Here is a 25,836-nt window from a genome sequence, read left to right as displayed (position 1 = left end):
GTTCCAATCTATTTTAAGTTTAATTTAGTTTTCAATTATAATTAGTTTAATTTAGTTTTTATTTTTATTTAATTTTATTTTTAATTTTAATTTTAATTTAGTTTTGCTTTTATTTCAACTTTTAATCATTGTTTCTGAATTTAATTTTTAGTTTCAATTTAATTTGAAAAATAATTTAAATTTTAACCTTTTTAGTTTTATTTTAAGTTTGATTTTAGTTTAAATGTTATAATTATTTTAATTTTAAATTTATTTTTAGTTTTAATTTTAATGCAATTTTAATTTTAATTTAACTTTTGTTTTTTATTTAATTTTAATTTTAATTTTAATATTAATGCAATACTATTTTTGTAACTTTAATTTACTTATTCAATTTAATTTTTAAATATACAAATAGTTTATTTATTTTTCATAGAAAGGCATTATCAACTTTTAATTGAATTTTAAGTGATTTCATGAGACATACTTATAATTAAACGCTGTTTGGTTCTGGCAGCTGATAACAGTGTGGTTTAGTAAAACTCTTGTGCATTCATACACATACATACATAGTATATTCGCTTCAACTTATTATTATTCTCACACAGCTTAGATGCATATTATTGAGTGCAACGGTGGTATGTACATACATATGTACGTAAACAAGTACGCACACGCGTCGCTAAAATGCAAGGTCTTTTCGAAACAATAAAAAATAAAAGTGTCAGAGTTTGCTCTTCTTATTTTCTTAGTTAATTATGATTATAGCAAATTGTTACTTTGTTGCACACACATAAATACATATTTAGTTAGTTAAATGTGTGAATCAATAATTAATTATAAAACTGATTTCATTGAATAATTATATGTGAAGTTTAATATGTGATGTTGACACACTTTTGAAACGGATGAGATTTAGAGCAAATACGAGTACACGAGGTTTAGCGGCACCACACGATGCCTATTGTCGCAGACTTACGAAATCTGATAGCCGCATGTGCGAATTTATATTATAAGAATAAGTAGTACTTTTACGAATTTATTTGCTATATACATTCATATATATTGGCGACAAATTGTGTGAGTCTTATATATTTACATACGACTTCACTTGGTTGGAACAAATATATTTTATAAATATTTGTTTTTGTCTTAAAATAGTAATTATTTGGAATAAATGGCTAATAAATGCGATGAGTCTACGGAATTTCGTCATTGTCTGCCTTTTGGATAATTTAAGTTCCTTCTGCAGAACACACGTAGGAACAAAAGTCGAAATAAAAAAAGATCCGTTGAATGACTGACGCATCATAAATAATATAATAACAAGAAAAAACGTTAACTTCGGCTGCACCGAAGCTAATATACCCTTCACAGGTGCATTTCTTTTTGTAACTATGTGTTCAGTTTGTATGGAAGCTATATGCTATAGTAAGGCGATCTGAACAATTTTTTCGGAGATTATATTATTACCTTAAGCACGTCAAATTTCGTGAATATATCTTGTCAAATGCAAAAGTTTTCAATACCAGCACTAGATTCCGATCGTTCAGTTAGTATAGAAGCTATATGTTATAGTAATCCGATCTGAACAATTTCTTTGGATATTACATTATTATCTTAGAAAATAACCTGCCATGCCCGTCTATCTGTCTGAGCGTCTGTATATATACGAACAAGTCCCTCAGTTTTTAAGATATCGTTTTGAAATTTTGCAAACGTCATTTTCTTTTGAAAGAAGCTGCTCATTTGTCGGAACTGCCGATATCGGACCACTATTACATACAGCTGCCATACAAATTGAACAATCGGAATCAAGTTCTTGCATATAATTTTTTTGTGAAGGTTATTCAAAGGTTATTCTAGCTTCGGCGCAACCCAAGTTAATAACCCGAAGTTCTTGTTTTTCATTTCTTTAACGCTTTGCTTCGGCCGCGTTTCGATCCCGAGTTATGCTGTTAATACCATGGACTATGGCGGTTGAGTTATCAAATTTCAAAGACCAGAATCGAAACAAATTTTTATTATGTAACATTATTAACAATTAAAAGTACGACATAAGCGAGTATTCAATATTTATAAAGACTGTTAAAAGAAAAATATGGATGCTACCTTAAGATTCTTCCTAAAACTTTGAGAGTATTAGGCTCTTTATATCTTTAATGTCGTCATGAACGCTCAGAGCCGAGGCTAGCGTAAATTCGCGCCAATAATGCGCTTGGCTTGACTTTAAGCGTCCCCTCTGCAGCCACTGTCCCTGAAGCTGTTATGTATTCATCGTAAAGGGTGTGGTCCCGCCGAATAAGTAATAAATGACAATCCTTTTACAAGAAACTTTGCGTAAAATAAAATAAAACTGCGAAATTTAGGTGGAGGAAAAATCTGAGATCTGGAAAATTTCTGAAAATAACTAGCAATCCTCAGAGTGTGATGGCTTCTTAACGGAACAGACACCTTACCGCCGAAAGTACTTATGATAATTTAAAAACGACTATTAAATAGCAAATATGTATAAATAAAACCAAACCTATTGAAACACCCCTTGCGAAGACATAGTTATTAGAATTTTTACTATTATCACTTTAAAACAAAAAATAAAATTATAATAATACAAATAAAAATAAAAATAATGCAGGCGTACCAAAGTTCACTTCTAAGGTCCTACAATTCTATAACTTCTAATCTCTCTCATTTACTTTAACCGCTTCCAACTCAAGCGCATACCAGTTCTAACCGGTTCCGCAAAGTGCGAGTGCGCCTTAGATAATCATTGAATTTCCTTTCTTTACATTTGCAAGAGTAAATGACAGCAAACTAACTACTTCCAACTAGAGTACACTCAAAAAAGGCAAGAAACAAAAGCAACATGCAACAATTACAACAACAGACGCGCTCAATGTTAAGCTAATAATTAGCAGAACCATTAATAGAAATAAAAGTAAATAAATTTTCGAATAAAAAATATGAAAATGTTGACGAAAGCATTGCTGCTTCTAAACACATGCGTGCTTGAGGCACGATTGACGCGAATACGGCACAACTACTTAGAAAGCATACGCGTACATATGTATGCGGCAAACCAAATGCAGCGCACAAAGGCTGACTCGAGTAATTTTTGCGTCGCAATACCCTTAGCGCTGATAAAAACCGATTAGAAGCGGCGGGTGCAAGACGAACAGCAAAAACACCACTATATTTCAAAAGCGCATGCGGCATTTACTTATATATGATTGTTGTTGTTTGTTTTATTACTTTGCTTCAAAGTTGAGATGAAAACGAGACATTGTTGACGAATGTCAGTGTGGCGTGCGCCCAGCGCAGCATTATCAGACGCAGACAGACGGCAACGCGGACAACGCACAACGAAGACGGCGATGACGCGGCAGCCGCCCGCGCTGACACTCCATTCAGCGCACACTAGCGCCTTGCGGAGCGAGTTAGTCAGTGCGTAATTATTTTCGAAGTGATAGCACAAAAGTACACAAACTACAAGTACTAGAAGAGAATATCTCTGTGTGTGTGCGCATGTTGTAAATATGCAATTCTAATTTTAGGTCACGGCGGGCGTCAACAATGCCGCGGTCACGCCAAGCGGTGACAATCTGGTGAGCGCACAGTCGAAAATGCGGAACTAATATTTGCACGACAGCGCTGCTGTAGGCGCTTCGTTCACATTGTTGTTCTTGTTGGAGCTGGAGTTGCCGAAAGAGCGACTTGGCTTTTATCAATACGCATTGAGTTTCCGGATTTTCAAATCTCGAAATTAAGCGTGGCATATGGATGAGAAGTGCAAATATGCATATTTGCATAGCGCGTACGAATTTCTCACACTCCCGAATTTGTATATACATATTTATTTTTAGTTAAGTGCACATGCACTTAAATCTAATCAATAATTAATTATTTACTTTCATGGTCAAAACTGAATGGTTGTTCCGGGAAAGTGGAGCAAAATAATTTTCGTCAAATAAAATTAAATAATCCTTAAATCGGCGACTTCGATGTAAAACATACATATTAGGTTGTCAAAAAAGTCTTGCGGTATTTTCGCTAGTTGTCGCTGAAAGCGCGTAGTTCTAGTTGTATTCGTCGCATCGGGTCATGCTATACCTTTTTGGAAAGCTCATTTCACGCGCTAACACGTGTTTGATTGATTGTTGTTTCTTTTAAGTCGTTCGTGAGTTATAGCGTCGCAAACATGGAGCAAAATAAAGAGAGAATACGGCATATTTTACAGTACTACTACGATAAAGGCAAAAATGCATCTCAAGCCGCCAATAAAATTTGTGCAGTTTATGGACCCGATACAGTTTCCTTTTCCACCGCACAACGATGGTTTCAACGTTTTCGTTCTGGTGTAGAGTTGGTCGAAGATGTGTCACGCTCCGGAAGGCCTGTCGTCGAAAATTGCGATAAAATCGCTGAATTGGCCGAAAGAGACCGGCATAGTAGCAGCCGTAGCATCGGTCAAGAGCTGGGCATGATTGATCAAGAATTCATTTCAACTTCAATAAAAAAAAAATGCAATAAAAATACCGCAAGACTTTTTTGACAACCCATTATATGTATATAATATTTTTCCTTTTCAGTAAAGGGTTATTAAATAGGAGCGCGCCGCTATACTTAATATGACCAGCGGACACTTCATTAAAAAGCAGCCTGAATGCCCATTCATTTCTTAGTATAATTGCCAAAGCCATATTCAAGCAAGTCAATTAGCTGCGGCAATTAAGAAGTGAGTTCGACGTTTGTCAACAGCTGTTCTTGATTCTTATATAATACATATGTATAATAAAAAAGAAATTGATAATAACACCTTTTATTTTATTTTCAAACAAGTAACGAGTGATCCAAGTAGAGATACTTTTTTTAGTAGCCTTTTTTGACAGATCATGCGTGAGTCGTGTCAGCTATCATGAGTTTTGAGCAGTATTGTTTGCCAATTCATCGTAGAAACATTTATGCTGTTTACAACCCAACTTATCTCAACTTATGATCAACATAATCGGTCTACTGAGCGTACTTTTCGTGAAACCAACCATCACCCGTCTTGAGATCCAGCATTCATTATTGGATAATATTCGTCAGAATAGACCACGTCCAGCATGCAGTAAGAAACAGTGCGCAGCAACTAGAACTGACGCATGAAACAACTTGGCGCATTTTACGTTGAGTTCTTAAATTGAAAGCGTACAATTCCAAGAAATTCCGTCGTTTTCAAGCCAAATTTTTACAGGCAAAATTGCCGCAAGTGGAATGAAGAGCAAGCTGAGAAGTTTGAAGATCTGCAATTTTGTCCAGAAAAAATACTGTTTGTCGTGGTTTGTCAATGGTGACCGTTATCGCCTCATGATAACCGACTATTTGATGCCTGCAATTGAAGCTCGTGATCTTGGCGGCATTTGGTTCAACAAGACGGGGCTACTTTCCACACATCGCATAAATCAATGGGATTATTGAGGGAACACTTCGGTGAGCAGATAATTTCACGTTTTGCGTGGGTCGATTGGCCACAAAGATCGTGTGATATCACACCGTTAGACTTTTTCGTGTGGGGATATGTAAAATCTAAAGTCTGTTCGGACAGTCCCGCTTCGTTTCGTAGCAAATTGAACTCAACGGATGACACGTAACCGCGGTCAACATTTGAAAGAGGAAGTCTTCAAAAAATAAATGTCAAAGAATGTTGTTTCGAATAGTAATATGCCCCATTAAATTTGAAGTTTCGGAACTTTGATATGGATCACCTTATGATATTTAGTAGACATGTTAAATAAACGTAAGATTAAATAAGTGTTCTAGGTAGCACGCCAATTGGGTCAGCAAATGGCCTATTTTTATTATTAAATAAGTTTTTTAGAGAGTCACTGAATTGGATCAATTTAGAAATTGCCTAGAACAATAATGATAATTACTAATCCACTCAATTAATGAGCTGTCTGAAACGTTTGCTAAATTTAATTAGTGTAAATTATCTACTTAAGGTACTAGCTTCAAAAAGCACAGTTAGAATACAAAATATTTTTCGTTTTCAGCAGTCTGAGGTATGATTACGAGATGTGTTCTAAAAAATACAAGAATTTTCGTGTTCTGAAAAAATATTTATTAATTCTACTACATTCTATCATCTTCAAAATAGTTCCCATTTGATATTATGGACTAATGCCACCACTTTTTCCAATCGTTGAAACATTTTTTAACTTGATTTTTGAGATAAGCTCTTTCAGCGATTTTCATTTATCTTGTATGACGGCCCTTTTACGCTCTCTTTGTTTGGAACTACGAAAAAGTCGCACGGAGCCATCTCTGGCGTGGCTGAGCTCAGCCACCAAGTGCTGCAGCTTGGCGAACTGTGGTAGGCGGAAGATCTTAAGTTAGCAGTGTATACCTAAAAAGCAACCACTGATTTAGATTGACAGAAGAGGATGGTTCGGCTTAAAAAACCTCAAACATTCCATGAATCTTCAGTCACGAGATGAACAGATTCCCCCATTGGCCGTAATAAGCATCCACTACCCTAAAAGGGCTGTCTCGCGAGAATACCTACCCAATAGATGGTGGTATTTGTAGAAATTAGTGATCATCAGGATTGGGACCATTAAGATTCTGATTTAGATATACTGAATATCCACATTTGCTTTCGGGCTGGAGAAAGTGGTATTATGCTACTTTAGTAAGCAAGTCCCAATTGTTTCTGTCTGACCTGATAAGTCTTCAAGTACGTTCTAAGTATGGGACCATTAAATTGGCCGTCTTGGTTCAGTTGAGAGAACTTCTGATTAGCTCCTGAGTGGCCCCGAATACAATTTCCCATGAGGACTTATGTAACAAAAATGTCACAAAAGAGCGCGAACACTCTCCAAGAAAACATGGTATTGACTGAGTCCACAGCGACGATCTCAACCAGATTCTTGACGATACTCCAACATCGTCAAAATCGTCAAGAACCCACGTCAAAAACCACGTCCCCTCCACAGAAGCCTCCGATAGAGTTTGTGTACGTAATGTGACTGGCAAAAGAAGAGACCTACGAAAAGTGTAGAGCCATTGTTCAAGAAATTAGGCTATGGCATAAAAGAAAACCGTCTGGCGCAGGTAGGTAGTTAAAAATAAATTTTCTATACGAGTATTTAGTTTGCATTTATAGTAGATGTGGCGACAGGTGGTACCAAGCTTTTTTATGGCAGTCTATATGGGAACATAATTAGAAAAGCTTGAATTCGGTTATCTCAAACATATAAAAATGTGAACTGTAGCCAATAAAAACTGTTTATTATGGTCTATTCATCAGAGATCAAGAAGCTAGAGGTCCCTAGGTATACATAAATTTGTAGATAATTTGCAATTTCTCGATTTTTGGTTATTATATTTAACATTTGGTCCACAATGCTGTTTTGTAACAGTTTATTGTACCAAAATCGTGGTTACTTCCGGATAAGATTGATGCTTGCTTATAGTTTTATGTGTCCCTCATCTCTAGAATTTTATTAGTTCCATTCAACGTCTCGCAAATTTGTAGAGAAATCGTATAACTAAAGAACGATGGCATGACATGTTCCAAATTAAAGACGTAGAGTGATCCCTGCTTGGAACTTATTGCGCTCGATAAATATTTAATTGTTCCTCTTGTACTGCCCTGTCTTATTTCAAAATAATAAATAAAATTGGTACTTACGCAAAATTTCGCGATCTCGCATGCTTGGGTTCCGTAAAATTGTTGCGACCTTTTGCCTGCTATTCGACTTCTTTGCTTTCAATGTGTCTTGATTACTTTCTTTGGTGCTCAATTCTTCAATTATGGTATCATCTTCTGAGACGACGGGTCGACATTTCGAAAAGTGTATGGTGTCCGAAGTGATGGTGGCATCTAAAGCAATATTTGAAAGGGTTAGGATGTTTAAGAATATCGTAAGTAAGCAGACTCACCATCCTGTGGATTGATGGAGTCCCATTGCGATGAGTCCCACGGTTCCGAGAACACTGTACCATCATCCGATTGCGCCGAATCAATGCCGTTGCAATACGACTGGCAAAAAGAATATGTGCCGCCGACATTGTCGTAGGACGAGAGGCGACTACCAGTCTGACTGTCGAAAGATTTCTGGCTGCCGTGATGTTCGTTTAATTGCTTTTGCCCATTTTGGCCGTTATGTTGTTGTTGTAGATATGCTTGTTGTGGCGGAGTAGAGCAATGTATTAGCTCGGGTAGATTTAAATCGGGAAAGTGTTTTGCAATTATTTGATGTACAGTTAACGGTTTATGCTTATTTTCCTTGTTGGCCTCACGGCCCAATGAATTCTCTTTTTCCTGCGTACTTGTTGGCTGCTGACGCCACTGTTCCTCAGTATCGTAATCACCATAATTGTTATTGGGATTATGCTCAGCTGCGTTCTCATCATAATCACCATCGCCATCTTGTTTGCGCACAAATTCCCAACTGCTATCCAATTGCCATTGGTCAAAACGGCCACGTGCCCGTTTTGTCGGCTGTTGTTGTGCTGGTGCTTGCTGCGCCTGCGGTTGCTGTTGTTGTTGTTGCTTTTTCTTCAACTCATCAAGACTGCCAGCGATTTTATCGAACTCTTTGGGTATCAACAACGGACACATAGGTGTGCGCGCTAGACCGCTTTTAGGCGGTTCGGAATGCCGATGGTTTGCTGGCAAGAGCGGACCACGTTGAGAGCGACGCAGTATGCTGGCAGTTGTGAGACCGGCTTCACGCAGTGCATCCGCTGGTTCAGCATAGAAGGGACTACCTTGTTTGCTGCGTGAGGCAGGCGTGTCTGCGGTCGGTGTAGTGTCGCCTTCAGTCGGTTCGCAAACCTTGAATTGATCTTCGGAGAGCGATTGGCTCATCAGTCCGGGCAAGAGTAGGCCAGCACGCGAACGTGGCTGTGCATCGGCAGAGAATTGTATCAGTTGCTGGGTATCGCAAGCATCGGCATCGGCAGTGGGCGTGGGCGAGGCATCACCATTGCGTGGCGGACTGGCGGAGTTGGCAGTGGAATTGGCAGGTGAGAGCAAGTTGGCGCTTAGGGAAGTAATTGTGGCTGTAAATAAAAGTGAAATTTGTGAATCAATTTCAACTACTTATGTACTATATATATTTGTAAGTAATTTAAGCATTACGTGTTTCGGCGAGCAGATCCGGACGCTTTCCTTGTGCACCTTCGGTGGGTTTAAAACTCGTGAGCAGGCCAGTACGTTCGTTGGATTCTTGTGTCCATAGATCTTCATAGTCGCTAATTTTATCGCCCAACGCGCTGCGGCAATATATTTGTGGGCTTTCCAATATGTCCGACTCTTTGTAGTGTTGGGATTCTTTGCGCATTTTGGTGCGTCGTGATTTGCTGCTGCCGCTGCTGCCCATAGCGCTGGTTGGTGTGCTGGCCGAGCATGGTGATAGTATCTTCCTTTGGCTGTGATTCGAGTCTTTGCTGCTCTGCGATTGCCAGCGACTGCCATTCGAAGAACCCTGTGAAGAGAGCGTGTCTTTGCATTCGCCCTCCGGTGAGAGACGTTTCGAGAATGTTTGGAAAGTTGCGTTCGAGTTGAGCGCGCTTGGTGTGATCATGTTATTTGCTGCCGCTGGCGTGGTTACCTCGACAAAATGTGGTGAGTTATTGTTCTCCATTGAAAATGTGACTGTGGTGGTCACCGTGAAATTATTGGCCGCGCTCAAGCCATGTTCCGATGGTAGTGGGCTGCTGGGTGTGAGTGGCTTAAAGCAACGCAAAGGTGGTGCCGGCGGTTTGCGCAGGTCTAAATTCAGCGTGTTCGGTGGCTTGGGACGTCGTGGCCGTATGCCATTATCTGCGTTCATTTTAATACCTTTAGCTGTTACCGGCAGAATATTATTCGATTTAAAAGTGCTGAGATTGCCATTCGTAGCCGATGCACTATCAGCCGTTAAAGTAGCATTGCCGTTACAATGATTATTAACGTCTACCGGTGACATTGTTAATATTACTGAGTCCACCGATTCGGGACTCATTAGCTGCATTTGTGGACCACCGCTTGTAGTGAAAGAACTCATGCTCGAAGTGGTATCCGATGGCGTGCCGGCCTGACTGAAAAGACCGGCCAGATTACTGGTTGGACTGAAGATCTTAGACGATTGTGGTGCGGCAGAATTGCTACTGAAGACCGTTGTGCCCAAGCCGCTGGTCTCTGTCAATGAGTTTGGTGATTTAGCATCGAGTAGATTAGCCTCTGACTCTTGTGGCTTCGGGCAAGACATCGGATAACGCCAGAACTCCTGACCCAAGAGCGCCAGTGATGAGAGTTGTTGGCGATTTTTAACTTCGCGCAAAGCGCGTGGCAGTACTAATTGTACCGGCAGCTCATCGCAGCATTGTGCATAGTGTGCGATCAGTGCCGGTATCGAATCGAATGTGAAACGCGAGCTCTCCAAGCTCAATATGCCGTCGTTTGATTGTATCAAATAGTGTTCAATGTAGGGACCAGTGTCCGGAGGCAGACGCACCGAAACGGCCATAGTGTTGGGTTGACTGGAGCCGCGCACAATGAAATTCTGCAAAAGAGAGGATACGGTAGTGAGTTCGTGATATATAGTGTTGAGATTTTATTGTATAGAGGAAAAAATCAAGATGAATAGCAAAAGTGGGAAAACGAGAACTGCATAAAAGCCATTTCCTGAAATATTTGTAATCTCGAGACATGTAACAGTTTCTTTAGCTACCTGTTGTTTGTTAAAAAACTAAGGTTGAAGATGCATCTATGAATTGATTAAGACATGTATCTCTTGGACCGTGCTTAGTATTTTCAGCAATGTGTGGAATAAAAATTGATAAACGGTTGAGAAGTATGCCTAATTTGGCATAACTCTTAAAATATGTATGTGAACCCGCCGGATAATGAATATAAATTTGAGTTTGCCATTCATTTACTTTATAAAAATGCGAGAGGTTGCTGTATTATGGCTAAAGATCCTGACTTTCAGCATTACTTTACCTTTTATACCCTAAACCACGAAGGTTGATACACCCAGAAGGAAACATCGGGGATCCTATAAAATATATATTTTGAGCTTTCCAAAAAGGTATAGCATGACCCGATGCGACGGATAAAACTAGAACTACGCGCTTTCAGCGCCAACTAGCGAAAATACCGCAAGACTTTTTTGACAACCCATTATAGTATAACTGATCAGCATGGCGAACTGATGTCTATCTGTCCGTTCGTCCGTCTGTCAGTTTATGAGATATCGTTCTGAAATTTTGCAGACATCATTCTTTTACCAAGAAGTTGCTCATTTGATGAAACCGCCGACAGCTGCCATACAGACTGATCGACCGTAATCAAGTGCTTGTAGGAAAACTTTTTTCATTTGACAAATTATCTGCAAATAAATTGGCATGGACTTTTGTCTAAAGAAATGGTGCAATCTCCGAAGAAATTGTCCAGATTGGAGCACCATTGCATATAGCTGCCATGTAAACTGAACAATCTAAATCTGGCGTTTGTATGGGAAACTTTTTCATTTGACGACATATCTTGCCCAATTTTGGCGTGGGCTATTGCCTATGGTAGTGGTGTAATCTCCACAGAAATTGTTCAGATCGGACCACTATAGCGTATAGCTGCCATATAAACTGACGAATCAAAATCAAGTTTTTCTAAGGAATATTTTATATTTGTGAAGGGTATTAAAACTTTGGTGTAACAGTTTTTTCCTTGTTTCTAAATATCTTTGATGCATTATCTGCCAAACAACGGTTGCTTTCTTAGATATTTGCTGCTGTAAAAGTCACTACCTTCCTTTTCTTTTTCCTTCTCCAACTGTCGCACAAATCACACCCGCCAACAGCAGCTCAGATTTAATGTTGCGTTAAAAATCTGCACATAAATTTCATATCATAATAACAATGATAAATATTCTCATCACTCAGACGCGCGCGTCTTTTGTACGCAGCCATTTACATTAACGCGCTCACACTCGCACACAGACACACACACACACACTAACGTCAAAAATGTAAGGGCAGCACTTCATTGCAGCTAGAGACTGCTGCTGGGGAAAACTTTTGTTTTGTCTTCCGGTCGAGACTTGTGCCGTGCATGCTGTTGCTAACACTCGTTCGGTGCTACGCGGCGTATGAGTAATGTGTAGGAATCGAGTGATTTCGCAAAGAGTGAGTAAGAGTGTGTATGTGTATGGGAGAATTTTGAAAATGAAATCGACGAAATTAACGCTCAAGTGCGTCTGTCACACTGAAGTGAGCATAATAAGCAACAACAACAATAACAACGCAATTGATGTGTCGCCTTTGGGTTGCTGACTGCTCAGCCAACTGCTTATGAATTTTGTGCGTTCGCTTATTTAAATGAGATTTTATTTAACACATTGTTGTTGTTGTTGTAAAACTTTACAGACAACTAGCGGGCAGCAAAAGTACTCGGAAAAGTGTTTGGTTTTTCCGTTGTAGGAGAAAGTGCTGAAGTTGGTTGCTATTGGTGTCACAATATTTGTGTATGCCTGCATGTGATTTGATTTAATATGCATTACCAGGGGGCGTTAAATACTTTCGCATTAAATACATCAAATGAATGGTCAGTTGTTGTTTGTCGTGGGTAATGCGTTTAAGTTGGCGGCAAAAAGTAAAGGGAATTCAGTTTAATTTACAATAAACAAGCAAGGCAATTTTGGATTTTAGAAATTTAAATATTTTATAATAATTTGAATAATTAATTTTTTTGCAAATATTAAAGAATAACATCTAGTAATATGAAATTAAAATATTAAAAAAAAAATTAAATTGACTAAATTTTTTTATTTACTTTTACAATCTCAATCGCGACTTATCTGCAAAAATTTAATGAATTTGATTAATTAATTTAAAACTTTTTCTTTTAATATTTGAATTTCATATTACTGATATAATTCTTTTACTATTTTTAAGTTTTTTATATTTACACACGTTTAAAATTTAATTAATTTAATTTTTTTTTAGTAAAATTTTAGAATTGAAAGTTTTAATGAACGTTTTTAATTACTTTAGCTTAAAATATAATATTAAAATTAAAATTTGTTGTTCAAGCTATAGTTAATTTTTTATGATTTTATTACAATTCATTGTATCTTAATTCATTGAGTATACAACTTTGAATTTTGAAAAATAAAATATATTATATTTTGCATTACTCATTTACTTTTGCTTAAAATTTTGACAAGAAAAAATAAATTATATTTATTTTAAGTTAAATGAACTTTTTTATTTTCAAAATTAAGATATTGAATCTTTTGTAACCTTTAAAGTTTTATAAAAATGCTCACAAAACATGAAAGTTAGCCTTTTTTATTTCTATTTAAATTAATTATTTAATGGTTATGAGAAATTGACTTAAAAACAACTTTATAAAGTTTTGGAACAATTCTACATTTTTTATTTTATTTCTAGTAAAGTATTTTATTTTAGCTGATTTCAGTCTTTTTCTTTAAAATAGTTTCTAGAAATTCAAAAAATTAAATATTAATGCAAAAGTTATGTAAAAAACTTTATATTCCTTTAGATAAAAAAGTTGAAATTGAAAAACATAGATTGAAAAAAAAATTAATAATTATTTATTAAAAAAAATCGATTTAAAAAAAATATCTTTTGATTAAAAGTTATGTAAAAAACTTTATATTTCTTTGAATAAAAAAAATTGAAATTAAAAAATTATTAGCATTTTTTTTATAAAACTATTATTTTTTTCATTTATGTTAATTAAGAAAAGATTGTAATCTTTTTTCCATTGTTAGTTAATATTATGTTTTTAGAACTTAATTGATTAAATTTTTATGAAAAAAAACATGAATTGAAAACAAATTTAGAATTTTTTATTAAAAAAAATCGATTTAAAAAAATATTTTTTGATTAAAAGTTATGTAAAAAACTTTATATTCCTTTAGATAAAAAAAATTGAAATTAAAAAATTATTAACATTTTTTTTATAAAACTATTATTTTTTTCATTTATGTTATTTAAGAAAAGATTATAATCTTTTTTCCATTGTTAGGTAATATTATGTTTTCAGAACTTAATTGATTAAATTTTTATGAAAAAAAACATGAATTGAAAAAAAATATAGAATTTTTATTAAAAAAAATCGATTTAGAAAAATATTTTTTGATTAAAAGTTATGTAAAAAACTTTATATTCCCTTAGATAAAAAAATTGAAATTGAAAAATTATTAACATTTTTTTTTATAAAATTATTATTTTTTTCATTTATGATATTTAAGAGAAGATTATAATCTTTTTTCCATTTTTAGGGTAATATAATTTTTTAGAACTTAATTATTTAAGTTTTTATGAAAAAAAACATAGATTGAAAAAATATTAATAATTTTTTATTAAAAAAATCGATTTAAAAAAATATATCTTTTAATTTTTTTTGTTTCATATTTTTTTATTTTTATATTTATAGTTTTTTAATAAAAAAATTTTATTCATAATTCATATTTTTTAATTTTTTTGTTTCAAATTTTTTATTGCTTTTATGTTTAATAATTTTTAGTTTATATGTTTCATATTTCGTTTAGCATTGTTTTTTTTTTAATTTGTATTATATTTACACTTTGAATATTATTTAATCAAATTTTAAAAACATTTTCATTGATTTTCCAGTCACTTCATCAATAGTTTCAAATTATTAACTATTTGTCTACTTTTACTGATTTTGTATATTTATTTTGTATATATTATTATTAAATTATGTATATAATATTATTTGCCGTGAGTATTTTGAAAATAAACAAGTACAAAACGATTCCGGATCGACACTATGAGCTGACGAACATAAAAATACTGAAATTTTAAATAAAAAAAATTATTTACACAAACAATCTAAAAAATTTTCGACTACTGTACAAAATAACAAATAAATGTACAGTTTCTATTTGCCACAAAATATGCTACTTAATGGACTAGCAACCAGCATAACTGGCAGCTAGCACGTTGCAGTAGTATACAGCTTCAGTAAAGTGCTCTTACGACGCAAGTAAAGTCACAGACTGAAATTTATACCATCATAACAACAACTCTATCGAGAGCAACAACAACTAAAAGCAGCAGCAGTAAAAGTAATGCGCACAAACACATTTACAAAGCGCCAGCTAACCGAAGGCAAGTGCACCGTATATATTTTTGAGTTTAAGCATATTTATTAAACCCTGCTTTGGCTCGAATGCGCTGCAGTTTACAGTTAACTTTTTGGACACTCACATACACATACATAGACCAATTTAAAGTGAATTGCAGACGCTTTTGGCCGCAAGCGAGCGAATGACAAATAAAGTGAGAACGGCGAGTTTATAATAAAGTGATGGAGAGTTAATATAACTGTGAATATTGTGTATGTGTAAGTGGAATGTATGTGTAGAAGCGCACTAAAGTATGGCAAGTATTTTAAACTAAAATTTTAGTGATATTCATGAGCTCTTTAGGAGCATTGGCAATAGTTTAGTTAAGGGTGTAAAGATGCTTGTAGCTCTTGGATGCTGAATACTGATTTGTATTACATAATAAGTATTAATATATATCTACAAGTATATATTACCCTCACCTCTTCACTAAATAGGGATTAACTAAATAAGGAGGTGACCTTAGTGAATATACAAAGCTCAGAAATAATAAAATCTCTCAAAGATCATAATTCCATACATATTTTTCTATAATTTTAGCATGTGCAAAAAAGAAAATCTTAAGACTTCATCGCTTAATAAAATACCTCATATACTAATTATGTCATCAATTTATATAAAATAAGTTGGCTGTCAGAATTCTTTTAGTGCCTTATAGGCGAAGAAGGTAATCTCAAGCAATCAAAATGAATATGTTTTTAGTTTAAAAGTAAAAAATTCTCCTTGAGGTTTCGAAAACTTGCAAAATTATCAAAACTGTTCTAGAAAGCTCATATTTGTATCAACTGTCGGCAACATTTGTGCAATATTCAGCTGCGGAAATTTATTTTCCAGCGATATTACTTTTCAAAACGATGAACAACTCATACAGCAGTAACTTAACTTAATAATTGATTTCACATAGGATAGCAAAACCTATGCAGAGCAGCTATTTTAGCTCACCAGTAAGACCCCAAATATCTATACTATATCTATATAACCTTTAAATGCTCTCTTTCATACGGTGAATGCATGCTATTGATTAACCGATTGAAAAATGTTAAAAATATAGCATTTATTCACAATTATATAGTGAAATAATAACATGCAAATAAATAAAAAATTAAATTTTTTTTACAAATTTTAAATTTTCATACAACGTATAAAGTGCAAAATGTTACTCATACGCCACGCTAACCTACTACTGTGTGGTTATTTTCACCCCTTTTGTAATAAATTTTATTGTGTTATTTACATTTTAAGCACAGAATTCAATTCGATGTGGAGGAAGTGCATAACTAGCTGCTGGAAGCTGCTTTTTGTGGTTTTTTCCTTAAGATCTTGACTAAATTTAGTCCATAACTTCAAAAATTTATATGTGCAGTTGATCACACGATTGATAAAAAAGTCACAACACAATATTTGTTGCTGTAAAATAACATTAAATAATAATAATATATTTTTTTTAAGTTGCAAAGTTGCAGTGGCTTATTTCTATTCCACCAATAATGTTACTCATACGCCACGTCAACCCACTAGTGTGTGGTTATTTGAAGCTATTTTTGGGATCAATTTTATTGTGTTACCTACACTTTGAAGCACGGAATTCAATTACATGTGAGTACAAGAGCATAACTTAGCTGCTAGTAGCTTTGGTTTTCTGATTTTTCTTTTATATTTCGACCATTTCCTGTCTCTAGTCCCTCCTTAGGTAGCGACAAAAAACACTTCAGCTACTAGCCAAATTTAATATCCACTTAAAGCGTGCCACAATCACATTTTTCTGCACACTGGAATGTCTTTATTGCATTGGCTTACTATCTTCATTGATTCAATTTCCGTCTACTTCGATTTTTTGGCTGACCAACGTTGTTTGTGCGCCTCAGCCGCCGGATGCAAGTGTTCGTTTTCTACAATTTTTCGTCCATTTTTTGCGCTGCAAACATTTCACTATCAGTCACAGAATGAAGTATTGCAGGGGTGTGCCACAATATGCTCTCCGCTGTGAGTTTGTCTTGCCGGCGCTGCTGGTGGGTCGTTGATCGGGCCGGTCTACTGAGTATTTATGCCGGAAATGCAATTTGTGATTTCGATGTGGAGGACCGGAAAACGTGCGCTAACGATGTGAGAAATCTCAGCAAAAGACAATAGAAATATTCTGGCATTCAACTTCATTTCCTTTTCTCTGTTTTGAAAGTGTCTGTGTGTCGTTGTGTGCATTTAAATTGCTAGACAATAGCGACGTTGGACAACTGTGGAAATGGCAGGGCAGTAGCAGCACAAATTAAAATATTGGCTTGTGTATTTGACTGCTAGGTATTTGGCGTAAATTAATTGTGCAAAATGGCAAAGATTACGACTGCAGGCATTGAATTATTGTTAGTTAATTTCGAGCAGAAAAGAAGCAACAAACGAAAATTGTATTGAATTGAGAAAATGCTGAGTATTTAGCCGGTGGTTTGGATGGATAATTAAATAGCCCGAATAGAGTTGAGAGAGAAAGCATAAATAATAGTAACTAACTGAGCTTTGGGTACGCCTTATACATATATTTTTTTGTAAAAAGTTGAACGAATTGATTGTTTGAGGTAAGAATTATTTTCCAGCTTTCAATTGCACAATTTGCGTAGACGAATTTCGTTTTCTGAATATTGCGCTCACAGATACTGAACGAGTGTGAGTGATGAGTTTATATAGCTCAAAATATAATTGGTTTTGAAACTATAATAAGTAATTAAAAAAAAAAAACACAAAAAACATATCACAAAACTCCAAATCAAAGTCAAAATATATACTTTTTACTCAGATGTATTCAAAACCAAAAAATATAAAACATAAAATAAAATATAAAGTTAAGAATTCTGAATTTAAAATTCTTAACTCTAACTCACTTTTGAGTTACAAAATTTTTTATTCCAAAATTTAAAACTATGTTTTGAAAACTTAAAAAAGTGAAAATTACTTCAGAGTTAGGTTAGGTTAGGTTCATCTGATGGCCAATAAGCCACGCATAGACCAATTTGGTCCTTTGCAACACCAGATGAAGTTCAAAGCTAAGTAGGAAATTAATGTTTGAAATACAAAAACAATTTAGTTCATGGTTTATTTTCCTTACAGGTTAGAGAAAATGTCAAATCTCAAAACTTAAGATTCGAAACTTTTATTCTTCAAAACTCAAAAATTTTAGTCAAAATCAAAGTTTGAAATATTTATTCTGAAATACATATACATACATATGAATTAAAAAAATGTAAAACCAATAATAATAGAATATTAATCTAGTATAATGTCGCAATGGTCGGAACTACGAAAAAGTGGGAAAAAATTTTTTTCACAAAATGGCGACTGCCTGAAAAAAAGTTTGTTTTGATCACTTTTTCTGACTATTTCGAATTTTTTAAAGATAATAAAAATAAAAGTTTTTAGATGGGGCTAGTTCCAACCATAGACAAGCCTATAAAGAAGACTCTATAAAAATTTCAAGTAAATCGGTCCAGTAGAACCTGAGAAATCGTGGGTATCGTTCCGAAAAAGTCAGTTTTGAAAAAAACGCGTTTAAAGTTTCGCGTAAAGTCTTTTGTTCGATTAGTTCCTGCCGAACCAGTTTGGATGCCGGGTCAGAAAAATGTCTATATCTCCGAAAATAGTTTAAATTCATATTCTTGAATAGATAAACTTTGAAAATATAAAAAAAAAATTTCGATTTTTTTAAATTTCTAGACCAGAATACCAAGATTCGAAACTTTTATTCTTCAAAACTGAAAAATTTTGATCAAAGTCAAAGGTTGAAATATTTATTCTAAAATACAAATATGACTTTAAAAAATGTAAAACCAACAATAATAATTTTTTAAACTTCAAAACTACATTTTAAAGATTCAAAACTTTTAGTTTCATAATTTATAAGAAGGAAAAAGAGTTTTCATATTTCAATACACGAGGTATTTTATTTGGAGGTTAGAGCAAAATTCCACCACTATTTTGCCTAACTCCGTTATGTCGTTTTCAGTCCCACCAAATTACAGTAAAATTTTAAGACCAGCTGCACTGCGATAAGCACTCCAAGTAAATTGCATGCTTTAAATAAATAATTTCTGTAAGTTTATTACAAAATAGCTCGTTAGCAGTAAATATTAAATTTTACATACACAAAACAAACGACCGAAATGTTGGCAACGTTTTCGTCGCTTTTGAAAATTCATTATTTAAATATTTGCTTATATGTTTGAAGGAGTATGTGCGCGTATATGCGAGTACGTACGAGTACCTGCACATTCGCGCGCACCACTCACATTAAATTTGTATAGAAAATTTATCGCACACAAATAATATGCAATTTGCAGTTTTGCCCACGACCAACCAAAGCAATTGTTGCAATATAATGCACGCTTGATGTTCGCGTTGCATGCAACACACAAGTAATTTTAACTAACAAAACAAGGCAATACATTGTACGAGCTATGCAGCGCTGTGAGTATTGCACAATTTATTGCTATTGCAATATTTGTTAATGAAATGTTGATGGGAGAGCAAAGGATGCGCTCGAGGGGCTTAGTTGAGCGAATGAGAATGGTGTGATTATTTTATATCATATGTTGTAGCATTAAGTGCTGTTGAAATGACCGTTGGGGATATGGTATGTACCGTGTGCATGTATGGATAGTAAAATGTAAGGTATATTTGAGGTAAGAATGATGGTTCTCGATTCATTACTTCTTTCCACGTATGTAATGTATATGTTCTTTCTTTTTGAGCATTGTTCTCATAACCGAGAAAGCAATAACATAGCCAACCAGTAGAATTTAATAAGAACAGTTATTTGGACATCGCTATAAAATGGTATAAAAAAGTGGTATAAAAGTTTACTATGATATTGTTATGTAAATATATTAGTATATTTAGCTTATGCAAGTTGTTTGTATGTATTATGCAATTATTGGTTTATACCAGTTTTTTATGTTTGATCAGTTATGTCAGCATATTTTGTTCTATTCACTTCTAGTTTATTAATGTTCTTTATTTATACCAGTTTTTTCCTTTTGCCCATGTCACTACTTAAATTATATCAGTTATTTCTGTGATTTCAACGATATTTTTATTTATACTAGCTAATTTAAAATTATTTATAAAATTTTAATGATTTATACCAGTTTTTACATGTGATTATGTAATTCTCTATTTATATCAATTCTTTCTACCTTATAATTTTTTTTTAATGTTTGACTTATACCAGTTTCTTTTATGATTATGATATTATTTTTTTCTTACAACAGTTAATTTTAAAATAATTATTAAATTTAACGATTTATACTAGTTTTTTATACCAGTTATTTATACCATATTATGTAATTATTTATTTATACCCATTCTTTCTATTTTATTACATCAGATTGTTGTCTTTATACCAGTTTATTCTGTGATTATGCGAATATTTCTTACTCATACCAGTTAATTTTAAACTGCTTATGCCATATTTAGTAATTAATACCAGTTGTTTATTTTTAGCTTTGTCAGTTCTATTTGACATCGTTTCTGTGTTTATTTATAACAGAATTTTTTTACATCTAAATTTATTGAAATTTATTTGTGATTTTCTTACTGCTTTATAACAGTTGTTTTTATTTAAACAAGGCAGTTCCTTATACCAGTTACATGTTCGATTCGCCCTCTTGTTGTGTGTACTATATGACGGCTTATCTATTAAAGTACCAAAATTTCCTAATAACTGAATACTTGTTTACAAATAGTATTAAAAAATTTGGAACATTCATTGCATGAAGAACTTCATGGAATACAGTTTGGTACAAAAGTGCTAGTTATGGGTGAAAATATCGAAAACTCTACAAAGTTTCGGATGATAGATAAATAGCTGACTGTCTATCATTGGAGTAAGTTGGTTACTATATCGTTCTTGAATATTGGAAAAAAAAGATCTCTGCAAAGTAAACGTCGCGTGAAGCCACAATCGACACATTATACTCCAAATTATAAAATATGGCTTGGTACTGCTTCTAACTACATACATCCATACCTCTCTGCTCGGTCTTAGGGATATTTCTCTATTTGCAGGCTTCACAAAATATTCGCTGAAAAAAATGATTGAAATGTATGTAGATCTATTTCGAGACAAAGTACTAATGTTCATTCAAAAATGTAGCGTTAAAGATTGCATTAATATATGTATAATCAAATCAAATTTAAAGGAAAGAAATACATTTTTCTTTAAAACGTACTCAGTTAAGAAATATGTAAATTTTCGGTAACTTTTTTTGATAACACTTTTGAAAAATAGAAACGTTTGGGAAATGATATTCTATTGCTAGGTTAAATTGTTAGCTCTGTTGCTTTCTGTTTAAAGGGTTAAGTGTTTAGTCAGTTAGATCCCGAATTTCCTTTGCTCTTTCTTATATCAGAAGTCATGTTTTTTCATAGCATTAACTGCAAAATTTATGACAGAGATATAATAAACATAACCCCTCATCTCTGTGAGAGCGGGTAGTTGATGATAGTGTGTAATTAGTTTTACAAGGGGCGTTGCAAAGTAAAGAAGGAAAAGGACTTTTTGAATCTAGTGCCCCCTGGTGGCGCCACCTATGTATATGTTGACAAGTGCGTTGGAATCTGCTATCTTTATCGATTGTCCAGTGAGTTCATGACATTTCATTGATTCGAAGTCAAGTTATTGCGTTTTAAGTGTCAGTATGTTTGTGTTATCTGTGCGAAAATGAGCTACGAACAAACAGCCAACATTAAATTTTGTTTTAAAATTGGTAAAACTTTTACCGAAACGTTTCAATTGATGAAACAAGTTTATTACGATGATTGTCTATCCCGTAGCAGAGCGCACGAGTGGTTTCAACGTTTTCAAAGTGGTTGTGAGGACATAAATGACGATCAACATGTGGGCCAATCAAAATCCGTGATCACCGGAAATTCCATCGAAACTGTGCGTGAATTCATCAAAAATCAGTCGAAATCATTATTGAAATTCATGGAAAAGTAATTGAACATCTCCAAAACATCGATTTATTGCATTTTGACTGAACTTTTGGGCTTACGAAAGGTGTGTGCTCGATTTGTTCCGCACAAATTGACTAGACGACCAAAAATTGCTCAGAATCCAACATTCAAAGGACGCTTCTGACCGATTATTTGACCAAAAATCACACTTTAACCTTTAACCACTCTCCGTATTCACCTGATATGGTACCGTGCGACTTCTTCCTTTTCAGAAAAATGCATTTGCCCATGAGAGAAAAGCGTTATGCAGACGTAGCGGCCACTCAAAGGGCTTGCACCGGCATACTGGCGAACATACCGGCCAACGTGCTAAAACACTTGTTCGACATGCTTTTGGACCGTGCAAACAGCTGTATTGAAGTAGAAAGAGCCTATTTTGAATAAAATAAATTGATTTTGCCGAAAAAACCATTTGTTCTGTTTTCTAAGTCCTGTTTACTTTGGAATACACCTTGTATGTTGGTAACGCTACAATCTAACTATCGGTTTACTTCCCAATAGGCCGACCAAGGATTTCTGTTAAATATGCTATGACTTCTGTACGAACCTTTTGTTAATTCTAACTGAAAATTGCGTGTAGGGGTGATCGTTCATCTCTTTATTACGCCAAGGCCTTACGAGTTGCATGGTGTATATGACTTAGTTTCCACACAAATTCCTTCAATGTATTGGCGTTTCGGTAAAAGTGACTTGCTGTGTAGTGGGACTAAGAGTTGCCATTGCAACAATTTGGGAGTTATGTCTTTGGTAATTCAATAATTATAATTGTAGTCAATTGGTTTGCTGTTGCTTATGACAAGTCAAATCAACCATCATAACAGAATCTCATACTGAGTTGCAAATACTCGTAGCTTAAACCTTATTATGTGGCTATGCGTGTCGGTGACAGTTTTCGTCAGACTGTCAACAATGATAACATCAAATTAAATGCATTGTCAATACAAGTAATGTGAAAATGTAAGCTTACAGAGAAGATTACCGTGATCATCAAGCATGTAAGTAACATGTAAGTTTGTATATTTATATATTTAAAGTACTTACATATACATATATGAAGGTAGAGTTATATGCTGACCAGTAACAGTGCTACATGACAATAATGAAGGTTTAAAATGCATTGTGGCTTATCACAGCCGACTGATGAGCAAATAGGCAATAAGTAACCGTAGTTGGGAAGAGCGTATAAGTGAATTTGAAGGCAAGTGCTGGCAATACAAGCGTGTGAGAGCGCTCATAAGCGCCAATTGTGCAAATGCTGTGAGAGGAGTGGAAAGCTGTGCGTGTATATTAAACACATTTGTAATGTAACCGATAAAGACTGGCAAAATTTATGTAAAAGTACCGTGGAGGCGCATAAATAACGAATTAATGTGGCAACACCGATTGAGTGGCGAGCACATACAGGCATTGAGAGCGGAAAAGAGTATGTATAAAATATATTTACGCACGAAGGCTGCGAAATAACGAGCATATCGTTGTGTTTGTAGTCGCATATGTACTGTTGTATAATGAATGCGCATTTATTTACTGTATTGATTGTTGTGAATGTAATTAATTTAACGGATATTGTTGGTCATATTTTATAGATTAATGAGTTTGCATATCGTTGGCAGCAAATGCAAATACAAATATGAATGCAATTTCAGTGCAAGGACATATTTACTTGGTTCTTTGTATGTGTACATATATTGCTGTTAAATATATGGCATGTGCAATAAAGTGCAGCCGATAATGGCAATACCTATGCACAAAAATGCAGCTGAAGGTTGTTTTGTATACCATGACTTCAGTAGGAACACCATGGAAATAGCTAACATAACTGTTTTTAAAGCTAATGTAATTTTTGCTTTGTTTCAAAATATACTTTTGGGTTAGCGATTTCTGCCTATTCGCTCTGTCTTTCACGACCACAGGTGTCGATTTTGCTGGGCCTTTTCATTTTTTTTTCAATAAAGGCGTCCATGCTAAGATCTCCCACTCTCATGAAAAGCTATGTGGCTGTCTTTGTATGTTTCGCGACAAAGCCAATACACCTTGAGCTGTGTACTAATCTGACTACGGAGGCTTTTCTCGCGGCATTTGCTTTCTTCGTCGCTCGACGTGGCTTCCCATCCAAAATCATGAGCGATAATGGCAAAACATTCATAGGACCCAACGAGCCACAGAAAAACAGTTTGTGGATTTCTTAAAACAAGTGTCCCCTGATATCGTACAAAAGTACGCCCCTCAAGGTATCAATCGGCAATTTATACCTTCAAGCGCTCCTCATATGGGTGGTTTATGGGAATCAGCTGTAAAGAGCTTCAAAGCTAATTTCAAGAATCTTTTGAAGACTTAGAATGTGGAAAGGTCGCTAAAATAATTCACATTCGTTTAATAAAGTCAATGCGTAAGCAACTTGAAACTCAATATATCTAATTTGACTATCGTTTGCATTAAGGGGCTATACCAGTGTGACAATTTCAAAAAATATTTTTTTTGCTTTTTCGATAGTTTATATATACAAAAATATCCTGTGAAATCGGCAAGGTCGTATCTTGAATGGTTTTTGAATGGCAGCGTTCTAAATAGTGAGCGCTCAGAGCTGCAAACATATGTATATAAGTGAAACTTTAAACGCGCTTTTCTCGAAACGGCATTTATCAAAATTGCTGACATCATAACTCAACGAGAAATTGACCGATCGACTTCAAATATAGTATATATAAATATAGTTGAATACATATGCTATACAATGGACTACGATCTTTTTGATTGGTTGAAAATTGTCAATTTGGCATTAAAACACGACAATTTTTTTCGTAAAAAACGACCATTTTTTCGTAAAAAAACGATTTTTTTTTTCCAAATTACGTCAATTTCTTAATTTTTGATATTTTTCAAAGATCGTAAGTCATTGTATAGAAAATATTGTTAAGTTTAATAAACATTTTGAATTTTTTTATTTCAGCTACTCATTCGACCGGAATCATGCCAGCAGTTGAGGCACTTTTTTTCGGCACTTCCGCAGACAGCACATAACTCCGTTATTTTTCAATATTTTTGTAAAAAAAAAAATTTTAATATAGCTAAAAATATACTTTATTACGTCCATAGAACGTCGAAACATTCAATCTAATACTTTCTTTTAAAAAAAATTTACGAAAATCGCTTAATTTTTCATGCGCCACATGGGGCTATACCAGCCCTTAAATTGAGGAAAAAACCCAGTCTCGATTTCCAGCTTTGATTTTGATCACTTATAGAGACAAAAAAATGCATAACAATCTGCCCAAAATGTTCCTTTTATATCTTTAGAGAGTTAGCTTTCAATCTCGTTTGACGGTCAATCAAAGTCACTGAGTGAATTTTTTGAAATTTTCGTCAGTAACAGCCACTCAGCAAGCCTTTTGATATCAACAGCGTTTTCTTTTCGTCTCCAGAATTTTTGAATATCACATTGTCTAAGAAGTTAAAATCTTCGTCAGTCTTTAAATTGTGCGTTCGATGTAACCAGTTGTTGAGCAGCAATGGCGTCCAAAGTTAGCGTAGGCCGCATAAGATCGTTTGCATCGTTGGCAATTAGGATGAGTTTGGTTGGGCATATATCTGCATAGCTTCTTAATAGTACAAATTATCCTAACATTGGTAACAGGACCTATGCAAGACCGATGTCAGACGAAATACCAGATTGTTTAATAAGTTTTGTCGATCGATAAGAGAGCGCGTT

At 34.5% G+C, this 25,836-nt stretch overlaps 1 protein-coding gene across 2 annotated transcripts in view; it reads right to left on the bottom strand.

The window, feature by feature from the left end:
• LOC120773381 (protein sprint) overlaps positions 1 to 25,836 on the bottom strand; it is a 389,939-nt gene that overhangs the window by 14,284 nt on the left and 349,819 nt on the right. For both annotated transcript variants that reach the window (XM_040102210.1, XM_040102209.1), the window contains exons 5-7: positions 9,110 to 10,514; positions 7,906 to 9,030; positions 7,655 to 7,846 (exon numbers count right to left, since the gene is read on the bottom strand). In XM_040102210.1, the coding sequence (XP_039958144.1) occupies positions 7,655 to 7,846; positions 7,906 to 9,030; positions 9,110 to 10,514 (2,722 nt within the window). The remainder of the gene's footprint in view (positions 1 to 7,654; positions 7,847 to 7,905; positions 9,031 to 9,109; positions 10,515 to 25,836) is intronic.

Source organism: Bactrocera tryoni, chromosome 4 (genome assembly GCF_016617805.1).
Source record: "Bactrocera tryoni isolate S06 chromosome 4, CSIRO_BtryS06_freeze2, whole genome shotgun sequence".
Taxonomy (NCBI): domain Eukaryota; kingdom Metazoa; phylum Arthropoda; class Insecta; order Diptera; family Tephritidae; genus Bactrocera; species Bactrocera tryoni.
Note: the sequence above shows the minus strand (reverse complement) of the source record. Positions and strands in the feature narration are given on the sequence as shown.